This window comes from Marmota marmota, unplaced genomic scaffold (assembly GCF_001458135.2).
Source record: "Marmota marmota marmota unplaced genomic scaffold, marMar, whole genome shotgun sequence".
In the NCBI taxonomy this organism is placed as follows: domain Eukaryota; kingdom Metazoa; phylum Chordata; class Mammalia; order Rodentia; family Sciuridae; genus Marmota; species Marmota marmota.
The window spans coordinates 20,656,744-20,678,378 of record NW_026000185.1 but is presented as its reverse complement, the minus strand read 5'-3'; the positions used below and the strand labels follow the sequence as shown (position 1 = coordinate 20,678,378).

At 50.4% G+C, this 21,635-nt stretch overlaps 3 protein-coding genes across 3 annotated transcripts; 2 read left to right on the top strand and 1 right to left on the bottom strand.

Moving 5' to 3' along the window:
- The first annotated feature begins 243 nt into the window (after positions 1 to 243).
- LOC107146932 (major vault protein) lies at positions 244 to 6,440 on the top strand. The gene is made up of 8 exons (XM_015491280.2): positions 244 to 553; positions 1,574 to 1,818; positions 1,893 to 2,090; positions 3,189 to 3,575; positions 4,521 to 4,637; positions 4,794 to 4,920; positions 5,603 to 5,791; positions 6,179 to 6,440. The coding sequence occupies exons 2-8, from the start codon at positions 1,601 to 1,603 to the stop codon at positions 6,395 to 6,397; spliced, it is 1,455 nt and encodes a 484-aa protein (XP_015346766.1). The 5' UTR covers positions 244 to 553; positions 1,574 to 1,600; the 3' UTR covers positions 6,398 to 6,440.
- Positions 6,441 to 12,471: 6,031 nt separating this feature from the next.
- On the bottom strand, positions 12,472 to 16,212 carry Cdipt (CDP-diacylglycerol--inositol 3-phosphatidyltransferase). The gene is made up of 6 exons (XM_015491279.2): positions 15,777 to 16,212; positions 15,547 to 15,681; positions 14,751 to 14,904; positions 14,137 to 14,218; positions 13,632 to 13,713; positions 12,472 to 13,482 (listed from the first exon to the last, which is right to left on the bottom strand). Exons 1-6 carry the CDS (start codon positions 15,817 to 15,819, stop codon positions 13,337 to 13,339), a joined length of 642 nt encoding a protein of 213 aa, XP_015346765.1. The 5' UTR covers positions 15,820 to 16,212; the 3' UTR covers positions 12,472 to 13,336.
- Positions 16,213 to 16,329: 117 nt separating this feature from the next.
- Positions 16,330 to 21,251, top strand: LOC107146931 (putative protein T-ENOL). Its single transcript, XM_048789779.1, has 6 exons — positions 16,330 to 16,823; positions 17,255 to 17,338; positions 17,642 to 17,792; positions 18,070 to 18,103; positions 18,299 to 18,353; positions 20,308 to 21,251. Exons 2-6 carry the CDS (start codon positions 17,258 to 17,260, stop codon positions 20,371 to 20,373), a joined length of 387 nt encoding a protein of 128 aa, XP_048645736.1. The 5' UTR covers positions 16,330 to 16,823; positions 17,255 to 17,257; the 3' UTR covers positions 20,374 to 21,251.
- Positions 21,252 to 21,635: the final 384 nt, after the last annotated feature.

Here is a 21,635-nt window from a genome sequence, read left to right as displayed (position 1 = left end):
AAAAAAAAAGTTTAACTTGTAATGATCCAGGTGTGACAGTTCACAGAATCTTTCAGAGACGTGTTTGACTAAGTGAGATGCTATAGCCTTAAGAGCCTCACAGTCCAGATAGTGCATCACAGTATTATAATGTGGGGGTGGGGCATGCTTTGGGGCTCCTGTACTCAGCACAAGCCCAGGATAGCAAAGGGCTGGGGAGGTGCCACTGGAGGTACCTGTATCCCTGGGTGGCAACTGCTCCTAACCCTCTCCTCACCTGTCTCACCACCAGGGAGAGAAGTCTTTTTTCCTGCAGCCAGGGGAGAGGTTGGAGCGAGGCATTCAAGATGTGTATGTGCTGTCGGAGCAGCAGGGGCTGCTGCTGAGGGCTCTGCAGTCCCTGGAGGAGGGGGAGGAGGAGGAGAAGGTCTCCCACCAGGCAGGGGACCGCTGGCTCATCCGAGGGCCCCTGGAGTATGTGCCATCTGCCAAGGTGGAGGTGGTGGAGGAGCGGCAGGCCATCCCTCTGGACGAGAATGAGGGCATCTATGTGCAGGACGTCAAGACTGGAAGGGTAACTGCTGAGGGATGGGCGGCTGTCACTGCTATGTGACCATGGTGGTGACTTCCTCTGAGCAAGCATCTGATGCTGCTGGAGAGAGGCGTGGTGGGCATGGGGGAGGGGACGCCACAATATCTACAATAGCATCTGCGTGGGCTGCTGGTGGACTTGAGGGCATTCCATGGAATATTTGCCATTTCTTTGTCTAAAATATCTTACTTCAAAACTGCAACTGAAGCCGGGCATGGTGGCACATGCCCGTAATCCCAGCAACTTGGGAGGCTGAGGCAGGAGAATCACAAGTTTGAGGGCAGCCTCAGTAACTTAGCAAGACTATAAGCAACTTAGTCAGACCCTGTCTCAAAAATTAAAAAGGGCTGGAGATGTGGCTTAGGGGTAAAGAGCTCCCTGGGTTCAATCTCTGGTAGCAAAAAAAAAAAAAAACCAAAACCTCAAACTGCGGGGATGAGCCTGGTACTGGGATGGGGATTCTGCCCCATTGCAAATCTGGTCCTATCTTGAACACCTCACTGGAGTGTGACCTGGGAGCAATAATACCCTCCTCCCCCATGCCCATATGCTAGTGAAAGATTTCCTTTTTGCTGCTTCACCTAAAACTTTCAACCTTGGTTTGACTGAGGACCACATCTCCAACCTCTTTTTCTAAGAATCCAACCTAGAAATACACATTAGAATCTGAGGAGGTACTTCCTAGCATTGCATCTCTCTGTGATGCCCTCTAAGCGTCCCAGGAATAATAATATTAAGCACTTGCTGTATGCCAAGTGTTGTTGTTTGAACTGGACACATGAAGCAGTTAGATCCTTGACCCCACAAGGTGGCCACTGTCATATCCATTTACAGATGAAGAACCCAAAGCAAAGGCTCGAGTAGCTTGCCCAGATGAAGCTTTGCTGTATGGACCATGCTGACCCCCTGTGCTGCTCCAGGATAGATCAGCTTTGCTCAAGACGACAGGGGTGTCCCTCTAACCCTCATTGATAAGACCTCTGCTTGTCCCCACCTCTCAAGGTACGTGCTGTGATTGGAAGCACCTACATGCTGACACAGGATGAAGTTCTGTGGGAGAAGGAGCTGCCCCCTGGGGTGGAGGAGCTGTTGAACAAGAGGCATGACCCTCTGGCAGACAGGGGCAAGGAGGACACAGCTAAGACCCTTCAGCCCTCAGCTCCCCGGAACAAGACACATGTGGTCAGCTACCGCGTCCCTCACAACGCAGCCGTGCAGGTGTATGACTACAGAGAGAAGAGAGCCCGGTGAGCGGCTGGCCCCAGCCTGCGGGGTGGTAGGGGAGGCTCTCCCCCCACCTGACTTCTGGCTCTCCCTTCAGGGTGGTCTTTGGGCCAGAGCTGGTGTCCCTGGGTCCTGAGGAGCAGTTCACAGTGTTGTCCCTGTCGGCGGGGCGGCCCAAACGTCCCCATGCCCGCCGAGCCCTCTGTCTGCTGCTGGGACCTGACTTCTTTACAGATGTCATCACCATAGAAACAGCGGATCATGCCAGACTGCAGCTGCAGCTCGCCTACAACTGGTGAGGGCTGGGAGTCTTGGGTGAGGGTCTGCTGGGTGCAGTCCTGGGGAGCCCTGAGAAAGAGAGATGCCTCCTAATGAGGGCAGAATGCCTGACTCCATGCCTGGTGCAGAGGGAAGCCAGGCATTAGTAAATCCAGGGAAGTTGTGGGCTCACTCACATTCTGGGACTTGGGGAACCAGTAGCTGAACACTACCCCAGGGAAACTCCCAACATGCGTTTAACACAACACAAGTGAAAGGTTATTAAAAGATCAATGGGATACAGCAGGCAGGAGTGGGCAGACCATGTGGCCAAAGCACCTGTTCTGAAACCACAGCCCAGCTCTGCTTCTCCCTAGCTATGGACCTGTGCAAACCACTTGGTGCTCTCCTCAGCTTACCTATGTGTAACAGCATCACCTACATCACAGGGCTGTTGACAGGGTGCTGAGAGAATTAGAACAGTCCCTGTATATGACAAGAGTTCCAATGGCAGCCCTTAGAATTAGGGTGAGATAAGTTACTTGCAGAACTAATGCTCACCAACTCCCAAGTGTGTGTTTCTCATTTCTTGGCTGAGAGTAGCCAATACCATGTGAGGTGGATGGTTCTGGCATATTCCAGGGCACTGTAGCATAATCATTAAGAGACAGATTGCCTGGATTCAGAATTCCTTCCTGCCACACATTATATGATCTTGGGCGAGTGAGTTAACCTCTGTAAAATGGGGAGAATGTTTATCCCCGCTTACCAGGGTAGCTGAGAAGATTGAATGGAAACATGGTAAGTTCCTTGGGACCTTACTGGGTAAAAGTTAGCATTATCTATTCTAAGGGGCCCTGCCCACTATAGGGGATGAGTGTTGAAATTCTACTCAGAGAAAGTCTTTTTTTTGGGGGGGTGGGGACTGAGCCACTTCTCCAGCCCTTTTAATTTTTTATTTGGACATTTAGAGACAGGATCTTGCTGAGTTGCTTAGGGCCTTGCTAAGTTGCTGAGGCTGGCTTTGAATGTGTGATCCTCCTGTCTCAGCCTCCTGAGCCACTGAGATTACCGGCTTGTGTCACTGTGCCTGGTTAAGAAAACAGCTTTCTCTTCTGGGCCTCATTGTCCATAGGCACTTTGAATTGAGTGACCGGAATGATCCTCAGGAGGCAGCCAAGCTCTTCTCGGTGCCTGACTTTGTGGGGGATGCCTGTAAGGCCATCGCCTCCCGGGTGCGAGGAACTGTGGCCTCCGTCACCTTCGATGACTTCCATAAGAACTCGGCTCGCATCATTCGCACAGCCGTCTTTGGCTTTGAGACCTCAGAAGTCAAGGGCTCTGATGGCATGAGCCTGCCCAAGCCCCGGGAACAGGCCGTCTTCCCCCAAAATGGGCTGGTAGTCAGCAGTGTGGATGTGCAGTCGGTGGAGCCTGTGGACCAGAGGACCCGGGACGCCCTGCAACGCAGTGTCCAGCTGGCCATTGAGATCACCACCAACTCCCAGGAGGCGGCTGCCAAGTGAGTGACACCTGGGGCTCAGCTGCCTAGAATTCCTCTCCGGGGTCTCCATCTTATACTCCCAGGGTGTGAGTAGCATGGAGTCCATTATGTCCACCTGCTGCATCCTTGTTCTTGAGGACCTCTTTACACTGTGGATAACGTGACCCACTTAAAAATGAGACTAAGGTGCCACGTGTACTCCCTTAGCTTCCCACCTTGCTCCTGGCGCAGGGGGTATAGATCAGCAGTAGAGTGCTTGCCTAGCGTGGGTTCTGTCTCTGGCACTGCAAATGAACTTCTAAGGGCTTCCCCACCTGAAGCCTTTTATTTGGGGGAGGTGTGCTGGGGACTGAACTCCAGGGCACTCGACCACTGAGCCACATCCCCAGCCCTGTTTTGATTTTGTTTTGAGACAGGGTCTCTGAGTTGCTTAGCACCTCGCCATTGCTGAGGTGATCCTCCTGCCTCAGCTTCTTGAGCAGCTGAGATTACAGCCGTGCGCCACTGTGCCCGGCTCAACAGCCTTTTGCACAGGCTGATCCACTGCCTAGAAAGCGCTTCCCTAGAGCATTTTCAAACCAGGCTCCTCCTCTTTATCTCAGTCTGAAGGTCGCCTCCTTTTCTTTCTCCCATGACTGCAGTAGCACCCTCTTTGCCTAGACACCCATTTTACCATCTCCAAGGTGCTTGTTTCTATCTGAAATCGCCCTTGCTTACTTGTTTTTACCACTGGAGGGGATATTGGGTGAAGCGGGGGCCCTGAGCATGCTGCCTTCCCCAGGTCTAGAGCCACCCTGGGGATGCGAACAGCGTGCACGCTGTTTTGAGTGGAGGTGCGTGTCCAGTGCCTTCTGAGGTCAGGGTCTGTCCTGGCTCCCTAAGGCTTGGCAGTCTCTGCCCTTGGCAGTCCTATCCAGCTGTGGCCCCATGCCAGCATCTCAGCCTGTCCCTGATCTCATCCAGGCACGAGGCCCAGAGACTAGAACAAGAAGCCCGAGGCCGACTAGAGAGGCAGAAGATCTTGGACCAATCAGAAGCTGAAAAAGCTCGCAAAGAACTCCTGGAGCTTGAAGCTTTGAGGTGGGTGGAGAACCAGAGGACAATGGTCTTGGGAAATGGTGGGTGGGGGCACCAGGGTGTGTGTGAGATGGAACAGCATGTTGCATGGCCTAAATCAAGGCCCCAAGTGGTCAGGGCTTTCTTTTGAGTCTTATGGGACTCTGCCTCCCCCTCCAGCACAGCGGTAAAGAGCACCGGGACTGCCAAGGCCGAAGCTGAGTCCCGTGGTGAGGCTGCGCGGATTGAGGGCGAAGGCTCCGTGCTGCAGGCCAAGCTGAAGGCACAGGCTTTGGCCATTGAGACGGTGAGTTGGGGACTGCTTGTGAAAGGGTGTGGCCTTGGAACCTGGAAGAGACCCATTCATTATGGTCCCTGAAGCCAAGCAGGATACCAAGCACCCTAATATAAAGCCCTCTTCAAGTACTTTGTGTTTTACAAAGACCTTTGCCCTATAGCAATGCATTTAATCCATTCCTTGAAAGTAAAGATTATTATACCCATTTTACAGATTAGGACTCAAGCACTGGCACCTTTGTGCCAAGTATGTGAAGCATGTGCTTTACATTCATGTTCTTATTTTGTGCTTGAAATCCCCTTGAGGTAGGTCTTATCTTTTTTGTGTCTGTGTGGTACCAGAGATTGAACCCAGGGGTGTTTTACCACTGAGCTACATCCCAGCCCTTTTTTATTTTCATACAGGATCTTAAGTGGCCCCAGTTGGCCTCAAACTGGCAATCCTCCTATGTCAGCCTCCTAAGTAGCTGGGATCACAGGCATGAGCACCACTGCACTGATGCTCAGATTAAGGAGTGCCTGTGCGTCACTAGCTAAGCCGTGGCATAGCGAGGATTCACACCCTGCTGACTAAAAGATTAGAGCGGTGTTCCCTCTGCCTCAGTTCCTTCAGGCTCGCTGGCTAGGGTGACTTTCTGGACAGTTCCCAGGGACCACATGATCTTAAGCCAGCCACGTTTCTTCCCTTGCAGGAGGCTGAGCTCCAGCGGGTCCGGAAAGTACGAGAGCTGGAACTGGTCTATGCCCGGGCTCAGCTGGAGCTGGAAGTGAGCAAGGCCCAGCAACTGGCTGAGGTGGAGGCAAAGAAGTTCAAGCAGATGACAGAGGCCCTGGGCCCCAGCACCATCAGGGACCTGGCTGTGGCCGGGCCAGAGATGCAGGTGAGGGTTAGGGGAGGTTGGTGAGGCGTGTTTGTCTTGCGACCAGCCTTGGAACTAAGAAGGCAGAAGAGAAATGACATCTAGAATGTCAGGGAGAGGGAGTGAGCAGACGTCCTTTTATCATTTGTCACTTGAGCACAGTGTCATGTGTGTCAACATCAGGCACTTATTAGACTCAGCAGAGAGCTGGAACTCTTGGGGGAGACAGTGAATACCTGGGGTGTCAGTCTGTGACCGATGCTTCCAAGGAAGGCTGGCCGGGTGATGGGATGAAGGGGAGCTGACACTTCAAATCAGTTGGTTTCAGGAGGGTCACTTGGAAGTGCAAGAAGTTACCAACTTCTAACCCTGTCTTCTTTCCTTCCCCCTCCTCCTCTTCACCTCCAGGTCAAACTGCTCCAGTCCCTTGGTCTGAAATCCACCTTGATCACTGATGGCTCCTCTCCCATCAACCTCTTCAACACAGCCTTTGGGCTGCTGGGGCTAGGGTCTGATGGTCAGCCCCAGGCCCGAAAGTCGGCTGGTGGGCTCAGCCCCCAGGATGGTTTACATATTCGGGGTCCTCCTGCCCCTCAGACTGCTGGAGGCAACCAAATTGTGCCTTAGCTCTTACTCACTCACAACTGACCAATAAAATGGACATGTCTAGACATTTAAATTCTTTCTTTATCTCAAGCCTGGGCTACGAGGGAGCTTACTGGTGGAGGGAAGTGTACCCCTGACATCTGGAAGATAATTACTAGAGACTATGCACATCTGTAAAGTGGAGAGGAAACGGAGTCAGAGATGAGCCCAAAGTTTCCCTGATCACAATGGGATCCCCAAAGCCTTAGCAAGCTGTCTGTCCTTTAAGGAGTCAACTTTCCTAGATCCCAGGTCAGGAAGATGATGTCACCTGTGGGAGAATGCAGTCTGCCTGCCAAGCCCTCTGGGATGGCTGGGACTGGCAACCTCTCCGTCCATTCATGCCTCTAAGAACCCAGGGTGGCCTGGCAGTTCTGGAATCTACCCCCAGCCACCATGGAGCCCACCCCCCCAGCCTATTTAGGCAACTCCCCTTTGGCGCCACCTGCTGGTCATACCAGCAGTCCACAGCACCCATAGGTGTGCCAGGCCAGTACCAGCACCTGTATACTTTTCCCTTCTCAGATGGGGATGTTGCACTGAGGAAGAGGACCCTGCCCAGGGGTTGTAGGAACTAGTTTCTGGTCTGGGATAATCAGGAGCACCAAGGGTACCCTTTTCCCAACCTCCCCCACAACCAGTAAGGGCCCATTATTTGGGAGGATCCAGGCACAGTCAGTCTAAGCACACCAGCTCTTTGTGGCAGGTCGAGCTGTAGGTGCCAAGCCCGCCCCATCTCCACTGAGGAAGTTAAAAGATCCTAGGGATGGAGAGGAAAGCTTGGGCTGTGTGGCTAGAGTAAGGCTGCACAACCTCTCTATTCTCTCCCCATCTGTGCAGTGGGCCAGCACTGGAAAGGGTTGATGCAAATATAATGATGATTCTTTTCTAAGGTCTTATTCTTATTCTTATTTCCCCTCTGTGGACTGACCTCCAAGTTGAATTGCGTTTGTAGGATCAGTGGCTCCACTCAAGTCTGAGCGTGCTGAGACCAGGGACTACTTACTCGGCTCACAGCAAGGTGAAGCTGACTGTGGAATAGGCAAGTGACTCAGCCCCTCCCTCCCCCCACAGTCTCCCACTTCTTCCCTCCAGGGATAATTAATTTAAGGTTCTTCATCTGGTACCTGGCACGTATTAGGTGCTGCTGTGTTAGGGCTGTACATTACCAAGGGCCTCTGGGGACAAGTGACAGAAGCAAATAAGATTATACATGGTGGGTATGTTCCTTTCTGCATGGCCACTTTGACCATGGACACCCCTCTACCTTGCTTAACATTGCTAGCAACAGCACCACCTCTGGAACCTCCACTTAAAGCTTCAGTGACCTTGACTCCAACCACTTTTTTTTTAATATTTATTTTTCAGTTTTCGGTGGACACAACATCTTTATTTTTATGTGGTGCGGAGGATCGAACCCAGGGCCTCGCACATGCTAGGCGAGCGCTCTACCTCTGCGCCACAACCCCAGCCCCTCCAACCACTTTTTGAGCCCTCATCCCTTCTCATTTCTGTTGTACCCAGCTTAGCATCTGTGATCTGTCCAAGTAACTCACTCATGTGAAACCTCCCCTAACTCTTTGTCTCCAGTTCCATCCTTTCTTAACCCCCCTGGCTTCCTTTGCCAGCCCCAGACCAGCTGCTTATTGTTGGAGGAGGGACACCCCACAGAGCCTGCTGGTCTCATTTTAAACTCATGGCCCAAACTTCAGGGGAGGCCTCCCTCTTCTAATTGTGTTTCTCTATCTAGAATGAGATGCCCTTCAAAACAACCATTCACACCTCCTCTGTTCTCAACTCCCACACTCCTGCCCACTTTTTCTCACCTCTTGGAGAAAATAGAAGCCAATTGGGCAGGAAGCCTCTCCCTTCCCAGTAGCAAATCAACACAGTGTGGGCATCTGGACTCTGTCCTCCCTCCTGTTCCCAGCAAGGATTCCTCCCCTTGGACCCTAGATCTCACCTATCATGTCCTCCAGAGCTATACCTCTACCCCCAACACCCTTCTGTCCTTGGCCACTGTCATATGTATAGAAAAACACCCTACTTTTTCTGCCACATAAAACAGGTAAATGATCCCTTAGCACCCCACCTTCTCCAACTCCCGTCTCTCCTTTTTCCTTTAGAGACAAATTTCTCCAGAGTTCTCCAGTCTGTTTCCATTCCTCAACTCTTGTTATGGTTTTGATCTGGAATGTCCACCAAAGTCTCATTTGTACAGAGGTGGGCTTTGAATCAGGAGGGCTCTGACCTCATCAGTGGATTAATCCACTGCATGGATTAATCCATTAACAGCTGATTGGACTACTGGGAGATTGGACCTCACTGGAGGAAGTAGGTCACTGGAGTATGCCCTGAAAGGGTTTATTTTCTCCCAGTCCTTCCCTCTGTCTTTCTCTCTCTCTCCTTCCTGGCTGACAGCTTCCCTCTGCCATGATGTTCTTCTTCACCTCATGCCCAGAGCAATGGAGATGGCCAACCATGAACTGAATCTTCTGAAACTGTGAGGATTTCAGACGGAAAAATACATTTTTCCTCTTTTAAAGTTGTTTCTGTTGGGTATTTTGGTGACAGTGACAAAAAGCTGACTAACTGAGCCTCTTCAAACCACTCCAATTAGCTTGTCTCCACCCCTTGCTTTTTGGAAACTGCTTTAATAGGCATCCGCAGTGACATTCTGTTACTAAATCCAGGAGGTAGGTCACCTTTTGTTCAGCCTTGCCTGTCACTGGGCACAGGTGGCCGCCCTTCCTCCCACACTGGGCTCCAGGACATCACTACTTTCCTTTCTGCCTTTTGGGCTGCACCTCCTGTTTCCGTGGCTGACCTCACCCTCCCTGCTCAGTCTCTGAACAGTCCCCCAGGTTTCTTCTTCCTACTGACATTTTCAGACGGTCTCATGACATCAGATCATGTCTATACACTCCTGACTTCAAAATTCATTGCTCCAGCCTTAACCTCACTCCTGCACTCTGGACACGTTTCCAATTGATGATTGATTTCTCCACATGAATGTTCAGTGGCCATCAGATTTGCTCATGTGACTTGCTATAACCAATGAAATGTAAGAATGACATAATCGCTAAACTCCCTCTTCCCTTTTCCAAAAGAGGGTGATCAGTAATGTTCTACCTAGAAATGACTCCATCAGCCTGGATCCCAGGGAGAAAACAGCAAATATAGCCACAAGTGACCCACAATAGGTATGTAGCAGGAGCAAGAAATGTTTGCCACGTGAAGCAATAGATTTTGGGGGTTTTGTTAACCAGAGCACACCATAGCCTATCCTGACTATTACATGTACTTCTTGAGGTTGTGTGATCCAATAAGCAACAGGGAGACTGCTCCAAATCATATTCATGAAGATGAGCCCAGCATGAATCGTACCATGAGGGAGACAGGTATACCTTAGTGTTAGGGAAATAAACCTTAGCCAGGTACAGTGGTGCACACCTGTAATCCCAGCAGCTTGGGAGGCCGAAGCAGGATCATGAGTTCAAAGCCAGCCTCAGCAAAAGCGAGGAGCTAAGCAACTCAGTGAGGCCCTGTCTCTAAATAAAATACAAAATAGGGCTGGGGATGTGGCTCAGTGGTGAAGTGCCCCTGAGTTCAAATCCCCAGTTCCCCTCTCCCCACAAGAAAAGGAAAATGAACCTTGCTGGAAATAGAGCAGAGCCCCCATATCAGAAGCCAATTCCAAGTTGGTTCCAATTTTACCCTTAAATTGCCCATAATATATAGAACAGTGTGGTGTGATGTCTGATGATCAACAGAGCGTGTTTTCCTCCAGCACTGGAACAAATAGTTTTTCTTTGGTTGAACACCTGATAAAGTAAATGATTTGTTAAGAGAGCCTTCTGTAAGAAAAATCTGTCTTTGAACAGCAAACACATCCAGTACGGCAAAATGCTTTCTACCATATCAATTTTCTTCTTCCTCTTAAGACCACAACTAACCTCTATTTCCCAACATCCCTTGCATGTAGACGTGGCCATGGGACTGAGCTGTAACCAGTGGATGCAAGTGGAGCAATATGTGCTAATATACCCAGCCTTCCCCAGAAAGCTTGCTCTAGGCAGTCTTCTTAAGTAGAAGCACACACACTCTCCTCCCCAGCTCCCCCTCTTTTAAGATCACATTACAGCTGGATTGGCATGGAGGCTTCTGGTGGCACTGTAAATGGTTAAGCATCAAAGAGCCCAGGAGCCAGTCAGGGCTGTGGGAGTCAGAAGGGCGGAGGATTCCCTGCTCCAGGTTTGGTCCAATGCTCAGAGGACCCATCTGGCTGAAGGGACAGTTAATTCTGGAAGGATGAGGGGAAAGGGGGGGTTCTGCTGCAGGAGCTGGGAGGACACCTTATCTGGTCTCCTCTTACACCGGAAGCAGGCCAGGCAGGGCGAGGCTTGTGCATCTGAACCACAACTCGGTTTTGGGCAGTCCCTATACCTTCCTTAAGCACAGATCTGCCCCTGCCCCTTCCCTGAGTAAAGCCCTTCAATACTCATGCCACAAGTGTTTCCAGGAAGAAGTGTGAGAGGATTTGCCACAGCATCATTCACGGTGGCTGGACCTGGTTAAATCGATAATCGCTGGCATTCCATGCAAACATTAAGAAGTCTGCTGACTTGGGACTGATGTCGGTGATCAATGCTAAGAGGACAGGATCCAGGGCCAAACTGGCCTCCTCTCAGGGCCTCTATTCCCCTCTGGAAAATGAGCACATTAATAGGATTGTCTACTGCAGAGAACACAGTGGAATTCAGTTAAGATGATTAAGACAATGCACATAAAAAGCACAGTTAGCAGTGACACAGCCCACATACAGAATGAAATTTAAAATATGGACAATAAAGTCCTAATGTCCTACTGAGTTCCTTCAGCCACTCCAGCTGGCTGCTTCTGCCTCATCTCTCTCCAGCTCCCCAAACACCCCCAGCACTTGGTGTTCTAGCCACATCAATTGAGGTCTATCAATGCCATCATTGCCTGGGTGCTCTCTGGTTCCCCTGCCTTTGCAGGCTGTTCCCCCCCCCCCCCCCACACACACACACCCTTCCCCAGTCCCCACCAGCTTTCTACTTAAGATACCCACCCTCTTCACCAAAACCTAAGGGAGGTGCTGAGGTCTTCTACTCCTATCCCCCATGAGCACCTCCCTGATTATTGCTACCTCCTCCAGCCCTGCCCACCCATGATCTTAAGCCAGTTGCCCAATTCCCATGGAATCTCCTGGGCATAGGAGTTTAAACCCAATACACAGCTGATGAACTTTACTTTAAAAATTTATTTTATATATGTGTGTGTGTGTGTGTATTGGAGGGATACGCAGAATTGAACCTGGGGATGCTTAACGACTAAGCCACATCCCCAGTCCTTTTCATATTTTATTTAGAGACAGGGTCTTGGCAAGTTGCGTGGGGCCTAAGTTGCTGAGGCTGGTTTTGAACTTGCAATCCTCCTGCCTCAAGCTGCTGGGATTACAGATATGTACCACCACGCCCAGCTCTGATGAATTTTAGTTCCCCTGGATGTGAAGGCCTTTGGGGCCACCTGCTAAGCTATTATGAAGATGAAATGAGTAAGATTTGCCAAGAACCCAGCACAGGGTTCCAATAGAGTTCAAAAAAGAAAGCTGGCATTAGAGAGCAGGAGAGCTAATGATAGTAGTAGCTGTTAGGGACAGAGGCCCAGAATAATGCCCAGCATATGGTATATAACAGGTGTCCCAAAATTGTTTAAGAACAGTGATTCTCAACACTGGGAGGAAGAATCAAGTGGAGTTTATTAAAATTGCAGACTTCTAGGCTCATCTCTGGAGACTTGATTTCTTTTTAAATTTCTTAGTTGTAGTTGGACACAATACCTTTATTTCACTTACCTATCTTTTATGTGGTGTTGAGGATTGAACCCAGGGCCCCGCACATGTGAGGCGAGCGCTCTACCTCTGAGCCACAACCCCAGCCCCAAGAGACTGATTGATTCTGAAGGTCCAAGAGGTTGCATTCTGAGAATAACCTATAAGTGGTCTAAGGGCCACATTCTGAGAAACCAACTAATCTTTTCTGGAATATTTATTAAGTAACTATTCATTTCAGATTAAGGTAAATATCCATCTAACCATAGAGAAAGGAACAGGAAGTCTGTGCACTCAGGGAGTTTACACTCTAGTGGGGGTAGAAATATCAAGAATATGAGTCAAAGCAGACCATCAGGGACATAAAGAAGGTGGGTTGAGGAGATGTGGCATGAGCGTGGGAGGTCGGAAGGACTTTTCTGTCATTCTGGAATGACAGGAGCCAGCCGCAAACCGGGAGAAAACATCCAGGTAGATCTTCCTTTTTCCCAATCTCCCCTTAATCCAGGGCCTGATCCAAAAATGTCTAAAAGGAAACCAAGTCCAGAAGAGAGAAGCTGTTGCCTTTATTATCAAGGCTTTCAAGGTCAGGGTAGACCGGACGGTAGACTGCCATAGGAAGGATCTAGACGGCCCTTTCCTCCTGGGCACGGTGCCCCAGGCTTCCTGTGGCAGGGGGCAGAGATCTGACTCACCTGCCTTTTGGGAAACATGGCTCCTGCACCATCTCTCTCAAGTGTCCCTAAAACCTCAGGCCAAGCCAGAAGCCAGGGCTGAGCCAACCTCATGTGTGGCGATGCGTAATCCTCAAATAGGCTGCCTGGAAACACAGGGGCATCCTGAACATCCTTTTTGATTTGTAGACCAGGTCTTTGGGGATCACAAGGGTGGGCCTAATCTTCAGGGTTACAGAGATCGTGACAACACCAAAGAGAGGCTGACCCCCATCCCTGCAGGTTGGAGAACACATTAGGAAGACATGAGAATGGGCCTCCTGGGAGGGGGAGGGAAGCCATGTGGCACAATAAGATGACCAATCAGGTGGGAGGTTCCAGGAGTTGTCAGGGTCACTTCTTCTTGGCACGGTCTGCCGCATCCAGGGCAGCCATGTTGCGGGCAGCTGTGATCAGGTGGATGACACTGATGAGGGACTTGAGCAAGGCGATGGGGGCGGTGACCCAAAGACCCATTCGGAAAAGCCCCACAGAGCCAACTGCAGAGAGGCAGCAGGGGAAGGGGGTGTGGAGAGAGAAAATAAATATGGGAATAGGAGATTGATGTGCCCAGATGTCTGAGGCCTTTATCTCCCACTCGCAGGGCAGGACCCCTCTCCCACCTGCCTCCCAGCCCATCCTCTCCTACCTAACGGTCCCTCGGAGAAATTGAACAGGTAAAGGAGGCAGTAGAAGAGCTCATTTCCAGCACACAGGGTGAACAGAGCAGGCTGCACACACAAAGAACGCTTAAGTAGCCAGCAGGGTCTCACGCACCCCACACCCCACACCCTACAAGGCTCTCTACCACGGAGGGGGCAGTGCATTTCAGCAAATCACTTCTCTTTACAAAACTTCTGGTTCACAGATTTAAAAAGTCCATGCTCAGCCTGACCCCCCAACCACGCCCCACCCTATTTCCCTCCCTCCTCTCCCTCCAGCCAGTTACTCCCAATGGGTGCACAGAGGCCTCATTCCCAATGCAGTCAGGAGGATCCACTCAAGCCTTCCCCGCCAATCCTGCTCCGTCATGCCTCAGCCTAGAGGTCCCTCCTTCCCAGAGGGTCTTCGCTGTCCCTCCCTATCACTGTGCCCTCTCTTGACCCTGCACCAAAGTTCCTTCACCCAGAAGCTGAGGGGCAAGGAATGCTCACCCTGGAGGTGTAGTAGATCCGAAGCACTGGATTCCCAGACAGGTCGATCATCTTGTGACTCTCACTACCCCGGACCACAGAACTTGGAGAGAAAATAGGAGGAATCCATGAACATTCATTTCCTTTAATGTCTATCTAACCCTCACATCAACCCAATGTGGAAGATGCTATGTAGAGCTGAGGAGCTGAAAACCAGGACCTTTCCCAAAGTTACACAATTACAAATTGTGTGTGTGTGTGTGGGGGGGGGGAGGTGGCAATCAAAACTCAAATGCCTCATTGAAAGCTTCCATGCCCCTTCCTAGTTACTGAGGTTGGCCTCAAATTTGTGATCCTCCCCAGCAGCTGGGGTTATAGGTATGCATCACCGTGCCCAGGTGCGCATTTGGAATCCTACAATAGCAAGCCAAAAGTGCCTTAAGGAATTGCTTAATTCCAACTGTAAATAAGACTGAAACTAATTCAGAGAGAGAGACACACACACATGGTTTGCCCAGGGCCCTTCAACAGAGCAGAGTTTACAAGGAGACCTCCTGAAAAGCCTGAGGCCATCCAGAGACACCCTCCCCACTGTAGTGTTTTCAAGTGGTCAACACCCTAGAACTGAAGCAGACCTGTGGAGGTGCAGCCAGTGACTGGCCACATCCAAGCTCATGCTGAGCTGGAAGAGAAGGGTAGCTCGAGGGTACAGCAGGGCCAGGTTGACCAACAGACACATGGTAGAGCAGCGGTCCGTCAGCATGTCCAACATGGCCCCAAACCGGGTTCCTGAAAAATGGGGACTGTTAGGTAGGAAGGGAGCAGTGGACCCATGCTAGGTGCCCATATCTGGTATATTACTCTGATGCAGAGTCTAAAAGGGTGGAAAATATCTACTGCCTAGGGAGGAAAACTGCTGCTAGCGGTGGGGTGTGAGACAAGTGTGCAAAGGTCACCATGGCATGAAATGAGCTGGAAGAAAACAGTGTTGGGGGGAGGGGAAGCTATATCTTTAACTCATCAGCCCTAGAATCCAGGCTCCAGGGCAAAACAGGAGTTTAAGGTGGGTCTTAGGGTGGGTCTGGAGAGCAGATTAATTACCCTCCAGAAGCCACACCCTTCTCTCCCCATCCCCCACCTCAAATTGAACTCCCTATTGCATGTGCCTAGCACACAGTAGGCCCCCAGTAAACACTTGTTGAATGGAAATTTATTCAGGGAGATCTCTAGCAGTACCAGAGCCAAGCCCAGGCTTGCCCTTTATCCAACCCTCATAGCAGGGAATTCTCAAGAGCTAGCTTAAATCCCTTCTGCTATGAAACCAGGCCGTTCTATTCTGCTTTCTAGAGAGAAAGGAATGACAGAGCCCTCGGTGAGGTCCTAGGAGACAGGGAAAGGGGACAAGGCTGGCAGGTAGGGGGTGCCTCTCACCTTGATTGAGGGCCCGAGCAGCATGTCCATCAAAAGCGTCCAGAAGTCCGCTGAGCAGATAGAAGGAGGAGGCCGTGAAGGGGCAGCAGGGCATGAAGTAGAAAGCGATGATGGCGAAGACAATCCGGGCATAACCTTGGAAAGGGAAGTGGGTGAACAGCGAGGGATCAGGGAGCCTGTCCGAGGCCCCTCGCCCTCGCGTTCTTCCCGGGGCCGCAGGCAGCACTCACCGATAAGGTTAGGCACGAAAAGGAAGATATTTTCGCTTGGCATCGCGGCGTTCCACTTGCCGCCCCGGACCAGCTCCGGAGGTGCCAACGCTGTCCCAGCCCCACCCGCGCGGCCTCACCCTCCGGCCCGGCACATCGGCCGCCTCTCCTGCGCCCTGGACCCCGCTGCCTGCGCCCGGCCCCAGATGTTAAAGATCGCAACCGGCGGGAGCATGGGCCAACCAGATGTGCTCTGGGCGCAGGGGGCGCGAGCAACCCGCCCTTCCGATGGGCAGAGCCTCGCCTCCGCCCACCCCGTAGGCGCAGCCGACCCAGCAGAGATCCCGGCTGCTCCAGCTGTGCTCGGCTTCCGGAAACCTACTCTTCTGGGCTCGTCCTTGCAAAATTGGAGATCAGAGAAAGGAGGAAGAAGCTTTAAAAAATGGCTGCGGCCCCTTTAAGACCTGCCCGTTTCCTTTTCCTTTTCCTCTCTCCGCCCCTTTGCATCGGGTCGTACCAAAGCACAGAGGGAGAAGAGGGAGCAAAGAACCATCGGCGCCGAGCCAAAGAAGGAACTGAAGAGGAAAAGGGCAAAAGAAAGGCAGCCTAAGTGAATATCTCTTCTTTTTCCTTTTTACGAAGGATATGACTTCCTGACGACAAAGATAAAGGGTTAAGATTCCGCCCTCCTGAGTCTTCGCCTCCCCTAGAAACAAGGCTAGTTGGTACAGTCCACATTCTCGTTCCCCGCCCCCTAACTCCCTGGCCTCATTTGCTCTCGCCGGCTCCAGGAGGAGAGAGGCTAGAGAGGCTTCAGAGCGGCCCAGGACTGGCTTGCTTCTGGCTTCTAGGGACACCCTAGTGGTGGGAGGATCGGTCCCACCCTACGTTATCTTCCCAAACTTAAGCCTCTAGTGCTGGGGTCACCCCCCTCCAGTGAGGGACCTGGAGGACGCTGGAGGGGAGGTCGAGGAACGAACTTTGCATGCTAAAAAAATGTCCTCATCTTTGGTTCTAGAATCCCTAATCTCCTAGCAACGGGGCTGTAGAATCTTCACAGACATTAAGGTTTTTATAGCAACGGGTAGCGGCGCCTCCCGGGCTCCCCCTCTTTCCACTTTCCCCTTCCCATCTCCTCCCCTTCCCCCTTGATCCATAATAGGGGCCCCCTTAGACCTCTCCGTCTCCCCCTCCTGCTGAGTACCCCAAGATTTCAACCTATCTGCCAGGTCTGGGGCGGCGAGTAGGCTGCCTTGGCTTGGGAAGGGCCTTGGGAGGAAAGATGGAGGAAGAGGCTGTCTGGGCTTGTAGTTTTGTGAGAGTCATCTCCCCCCAAAAAAGCTTAGGGCTCCCACCCAGAGAGAGAGGAGAAAATTGAGACCGTGGTATGTTTCTTCCAAGAGCATTGATTAAACCTTGGCTCTGGGAATGGAGGTCGGCTGAGTTCTTGGGAAAGCAGGCTGGCTTCTCAGCCTAACACAGGCTTTGACTGTTCACAGGGGATGGCATCCACTCCTACCAGGAATGACAAAAAAAAGAGCAGCTGGCTGTCTCAAACTGCATTCTCCTTGAGTGGAGGGCAGGTGAGCACCTAAGGGGAGCTCCCAAGGGGAGCTCTGGAGGTGGGAGTGTAATGAGGTGAGGAGCGCCCAGGCAGAGGCAGCTGGTCTGAGCTGCAAGCCCTGGGACACTAACCTCCATCCTGAGCCCTGAGCCTCCCTCAGACTGCTCCTCACAGGTCTAGGGCCTTCTAGTCAAATCTCAAGGCTCAACCCTCCAAAACAGACTCTTCAGCCCCAGAGCCTCCAGCTGGGAAGCCCCCAGACCCAGCATTCTGAGGCTGTACAGAAGTTTTCACACTCAGATCTTCTGACTTCCTTTCCCAGAAGGTTTCAATATCTCGTTCTGAGGAATTCCTGACTCGGATCAGCAATGAACTTACAGAGGAGGCCTTGTTTATAGCTGGCTGCCACATGAATCCTGTGCCCACCGAGGAAAAGCAGACAAAAGACCAAGGGACTCAGATATCCAGTCACGGTGACCTCCACCTGAGGACTGCTGTGTCTAGAGGCCCTCCCATATGCCTGGTTCCAGTCCCTGACCCTCTCCTGACCATAGCTGACCTCTCCAGGAAGCTATGCCTCAGTGGCCTGTTTCAGAGCTGGTTCTAGGCACAGTGCCCCATAAACCCTAACCCAGTACCCACTCCTCACTGCTGGCCAGAAATTCCCTTGGCCCTTTCTGCCCTAGCCATATCTCTTGCTGCCCTTGGGTTGGGCATAGTCATTTCTCTAACTGGGGCCTCTGCTTCCAGTGCTCTTCACCATGATCGGAGGCACAGACACCTGGTGAGTGAGGCTTCATGGAGATGTATTTTGTCCAGGGAAAAAGATAAGGAACATATAGGGGAGAGAGCAAGGGTTTGGCAAACATTCCAGCGGGGTAGAGGGATTTTTGAACCATGCAGCTCTATTTTGTTCTGCTCTGATCCTCAAATTCAGAGTTCTCATTCAACCTTCTCCTTTCTCTTCTGCCATCTCCAGCTCTGACAGAGACCATATCCACACCAAGGCACACCGGCTATCCCTTCGTGATAAGGTATCTATGAGGCTGTTCAGTATTAACAAAACATTTAGAGTTTGCACTATGTGCCAGTACTTGCTTTAGGAACTTGGGACACAGAAATAAATAATAGAGTCTCAGCCTTTGAATTATTTACAGTTTAATGTGAGGACAGACAAATAAATGGCCAATTACAATATAGTATGGACACATACGTGTAAGAGAAATGGAAACAATGAGAAGAATACTTCTATCCCAACTTAAATTAGGACAGGAAGGAAAGGAATCATGGAGCTTCCTGGAGACACCTAATGAATTTTCCAGGAGAACACTGGACATGGTAGCACAATGCTTGCAATCCTTTTTTTTTTTTTTTAATATATATATATTTATTTTTTAGTTTTCCGAGGACACAACATCTTTGTTTGTATGTGGTGCTGAGGATCGAACCCGGGCCGCACACATGCCAGGCGAGCACACTACCGCTTGAGCCACATCCCCAGCCCCAATGCTTGCAATCCTAGTGGCTTGGGAGGCTAAGGCAGGAGGATTGCAAGTTCAAAGCCAGCTTCAGCAACTTAGTGAGGCCCTAAGCAAATTAGCAAGACCTTGTCTCAAAATAAAAATTAAAAAGGGCTGGGGGTCTGGCTCAGTGAACCCCCTGGGTTCAATCCCTGGTACAAAAAAAAAAAAAATTGCAAGAAAACAAGGGCTGGTAGGAGTACTCCAAGTAGTAGAGATTCCATGAGTAAAGGCATGAAGGGTCTTAGAAGGGTAAGTGTAAGCAGATGCATGTGCACTGAGGGTGGAGGATAGGGCCTGAAGCAGCTTAACCCCTGGAATATGCAGGCAAGGTAGACAGGGACTAACCAAGAGGCCTATGTGTGCCTTGTTAAGATCATAGACATTTTTCTATAGGTAAGAAACCATTGAAGAGCTGGAGTAAGAAGTGGGAATTTTCTATCAGTCACTTTGATAGTCACTGGAGAGGGGGAAAGACTGAAGGCAGGGAGGCCAGTTAGGAATTATTGCAAAGAAACCAAATTAGAGATGATGGTCCTAACCTGGACAGTAATGGTAGAGATGGAAGGAGGAGCCCTGGTTAGAAATGGTAGAGGGAAAAAGGGAATCAGACGACTGCCAAGTTTCTGACTTGGGCAACCTGAGTCTGATCATGTCATGTTTCCTCTTGGAACTCTACGGTAGCTTCCAATTTTCAAGTAAAAAGCCAGTGTCCTTCAGTGCTCACATGGCCCAGCATGAGCACTCCACATCTATTGTCTCTGTGATTTCATTGTCTGTAACTTCTCCACTTATTTCCCTGTCTCTGCACCTGGGCCTTCTCATTCTTTCTGGAACATGGCAAGCATGTTTCCGACTTTAGCCAGGAAATGTTTTTATTACTTTATTTAAGTGTGTTTATCATGCTCATGGGGGACTCCAGGTGGAAATATTCTATAGACAGACAGTTGGAAATATGGATTCTACACTCAAAGGATAGATCTAGGTTAGTGATTGAGAGTTGACCCTGAGGTCACGAGGAGGGAGCTGGCAGTTGAAGGGAGAGTATGTGGTGGCCCTGTGAGGCTTTGGGTAGAGTAAGAAAGGAAAAGGTGCTGAGGGTGGAGCCCTGGAGAACTCCCTGTAATGGGTTGGCAGAAGAGGAAAGAAGGATTCAGGGAGAAGGAACTGAAGCCAACAGATGTTCATTGTGTATGATGTGCCAGGTTCATCAAGCCATGGGGACAAGTCATTTTTCTGACTTGGGCCACTACTTCAAGTATTAATCACCAAACTTGAGGCAAAATACAGCCGAGAATAAGCCAAATCTCTTGTCCTCAAGGAGCTGATTTTTTTAGTGCCTTTGGGACATTAGATCTCTCCTAACGGGGCTGGTATTAGAAATAGTTTGAATAATCAGAAAAGCCCCTGCCTTAATAATTTATCTGCTAACTTATGTAAGTTGCTTTCCTTCTTCCTCCATCCCAAGATGCTCTGTGAGGACCTGCCTGTCCGTACAGTGGTTTCCCCTCCTTCCCAGATGACATTTGATTAAGGATTTCATCCTGAGCAAACATCTTTCCCTCATCCACCTGCCAGCCCCCCATGATTTCAGGGGACTTTTTCTTGCTTACCTTCAAAGAAGAACCTGGAAGCCTACACATCTTTGAATTGCCCTTTGAATTGTTGGCATTGTGGCTAATCAAAAATGTTAGGAGAGGGAATGGGTGAGTAGATGGGGAGGTAGGTAAATGGTGAATGGGTAAATGGATATATTCATTGAACATATATTAAGCACTTACTGTGTTCTAGTACTTCTCTAGAGGGTGAAGTATAGCAGTGAACAAAACAGAATCCCTACTGGTAAGGAGTTTAAAAGGGGCAGAGTGAGTGAGTAGATGAAAGAGAGGTGAGTGGGTGGCTGGATAGATGGGGGTAGATGGATGAGTGAGTGGAAAGGCAGATGGAGAATGATGGATAGATATGCAGATGGATGGGTGGAAGGAGAATGTGGGTGGGTGGGGAGATGGAGAGATGGATAGGAAATGGTGGATGAATAAATGGGTTTGATGGATGGGTAAAGGATGGAAAGATGGTAAGACATAAGCTTTGGGTCTAAAGAGTCAAAAGCTGTCTTCCAGAGAGTTCTCTCCCACAGTTTGACATTCTATTAGCCCAACCCTTTTTGGTGCTGTTCTTGGTCTCTCATGCCCTCCCCCATTTTTCCCTCTAGAACATGCCTCAAAACTCCTCTTTCAAAACTTGTTAAATACTTCATTTGGGTGGGGGGATTCCTGGTCATGAGCAGTGCCACCCTGGAAGCCAAGGAAATGTTCTGGATGCATCGCACAGATCTCCATCTTCAGCCAACAAAGATACCACCAGGAAGAAAAGGCTTTAATAAAGTCATGGGGTTCTTCCCCTTCCCCCCAATTCAGGAAGTGCTCTGGTGTTGCTTCTCTGGGGTGGAGGTCCAGATATGGTTGCTGGATATAAGCATGCAGTTGGGATGGTTTTCATTTAGACGCTTCTCTGTCAGCCAGTTGGCAGAATTGATGTCATGGATGCCCACCCATCCTTACAGCTAGAATCTTAGTCTAGGGCTATGACATCTGGGAGGGTCCCCTCTTGCTTCCAAGGAGCAGCCTCAGCGACCTTTGGTGCTGAGGATCCTGATCCATGACCTTTCACTTGGACCCTAGGTCCTCACACCTACAGGAACATATCACCCACATTACTAGCCAGAAAGCTCTGCAGGCGGCTTTGTACATTTCACTCACAACTTGGCCACTTATTTGGGCCTCCTGAAGAAGTTGA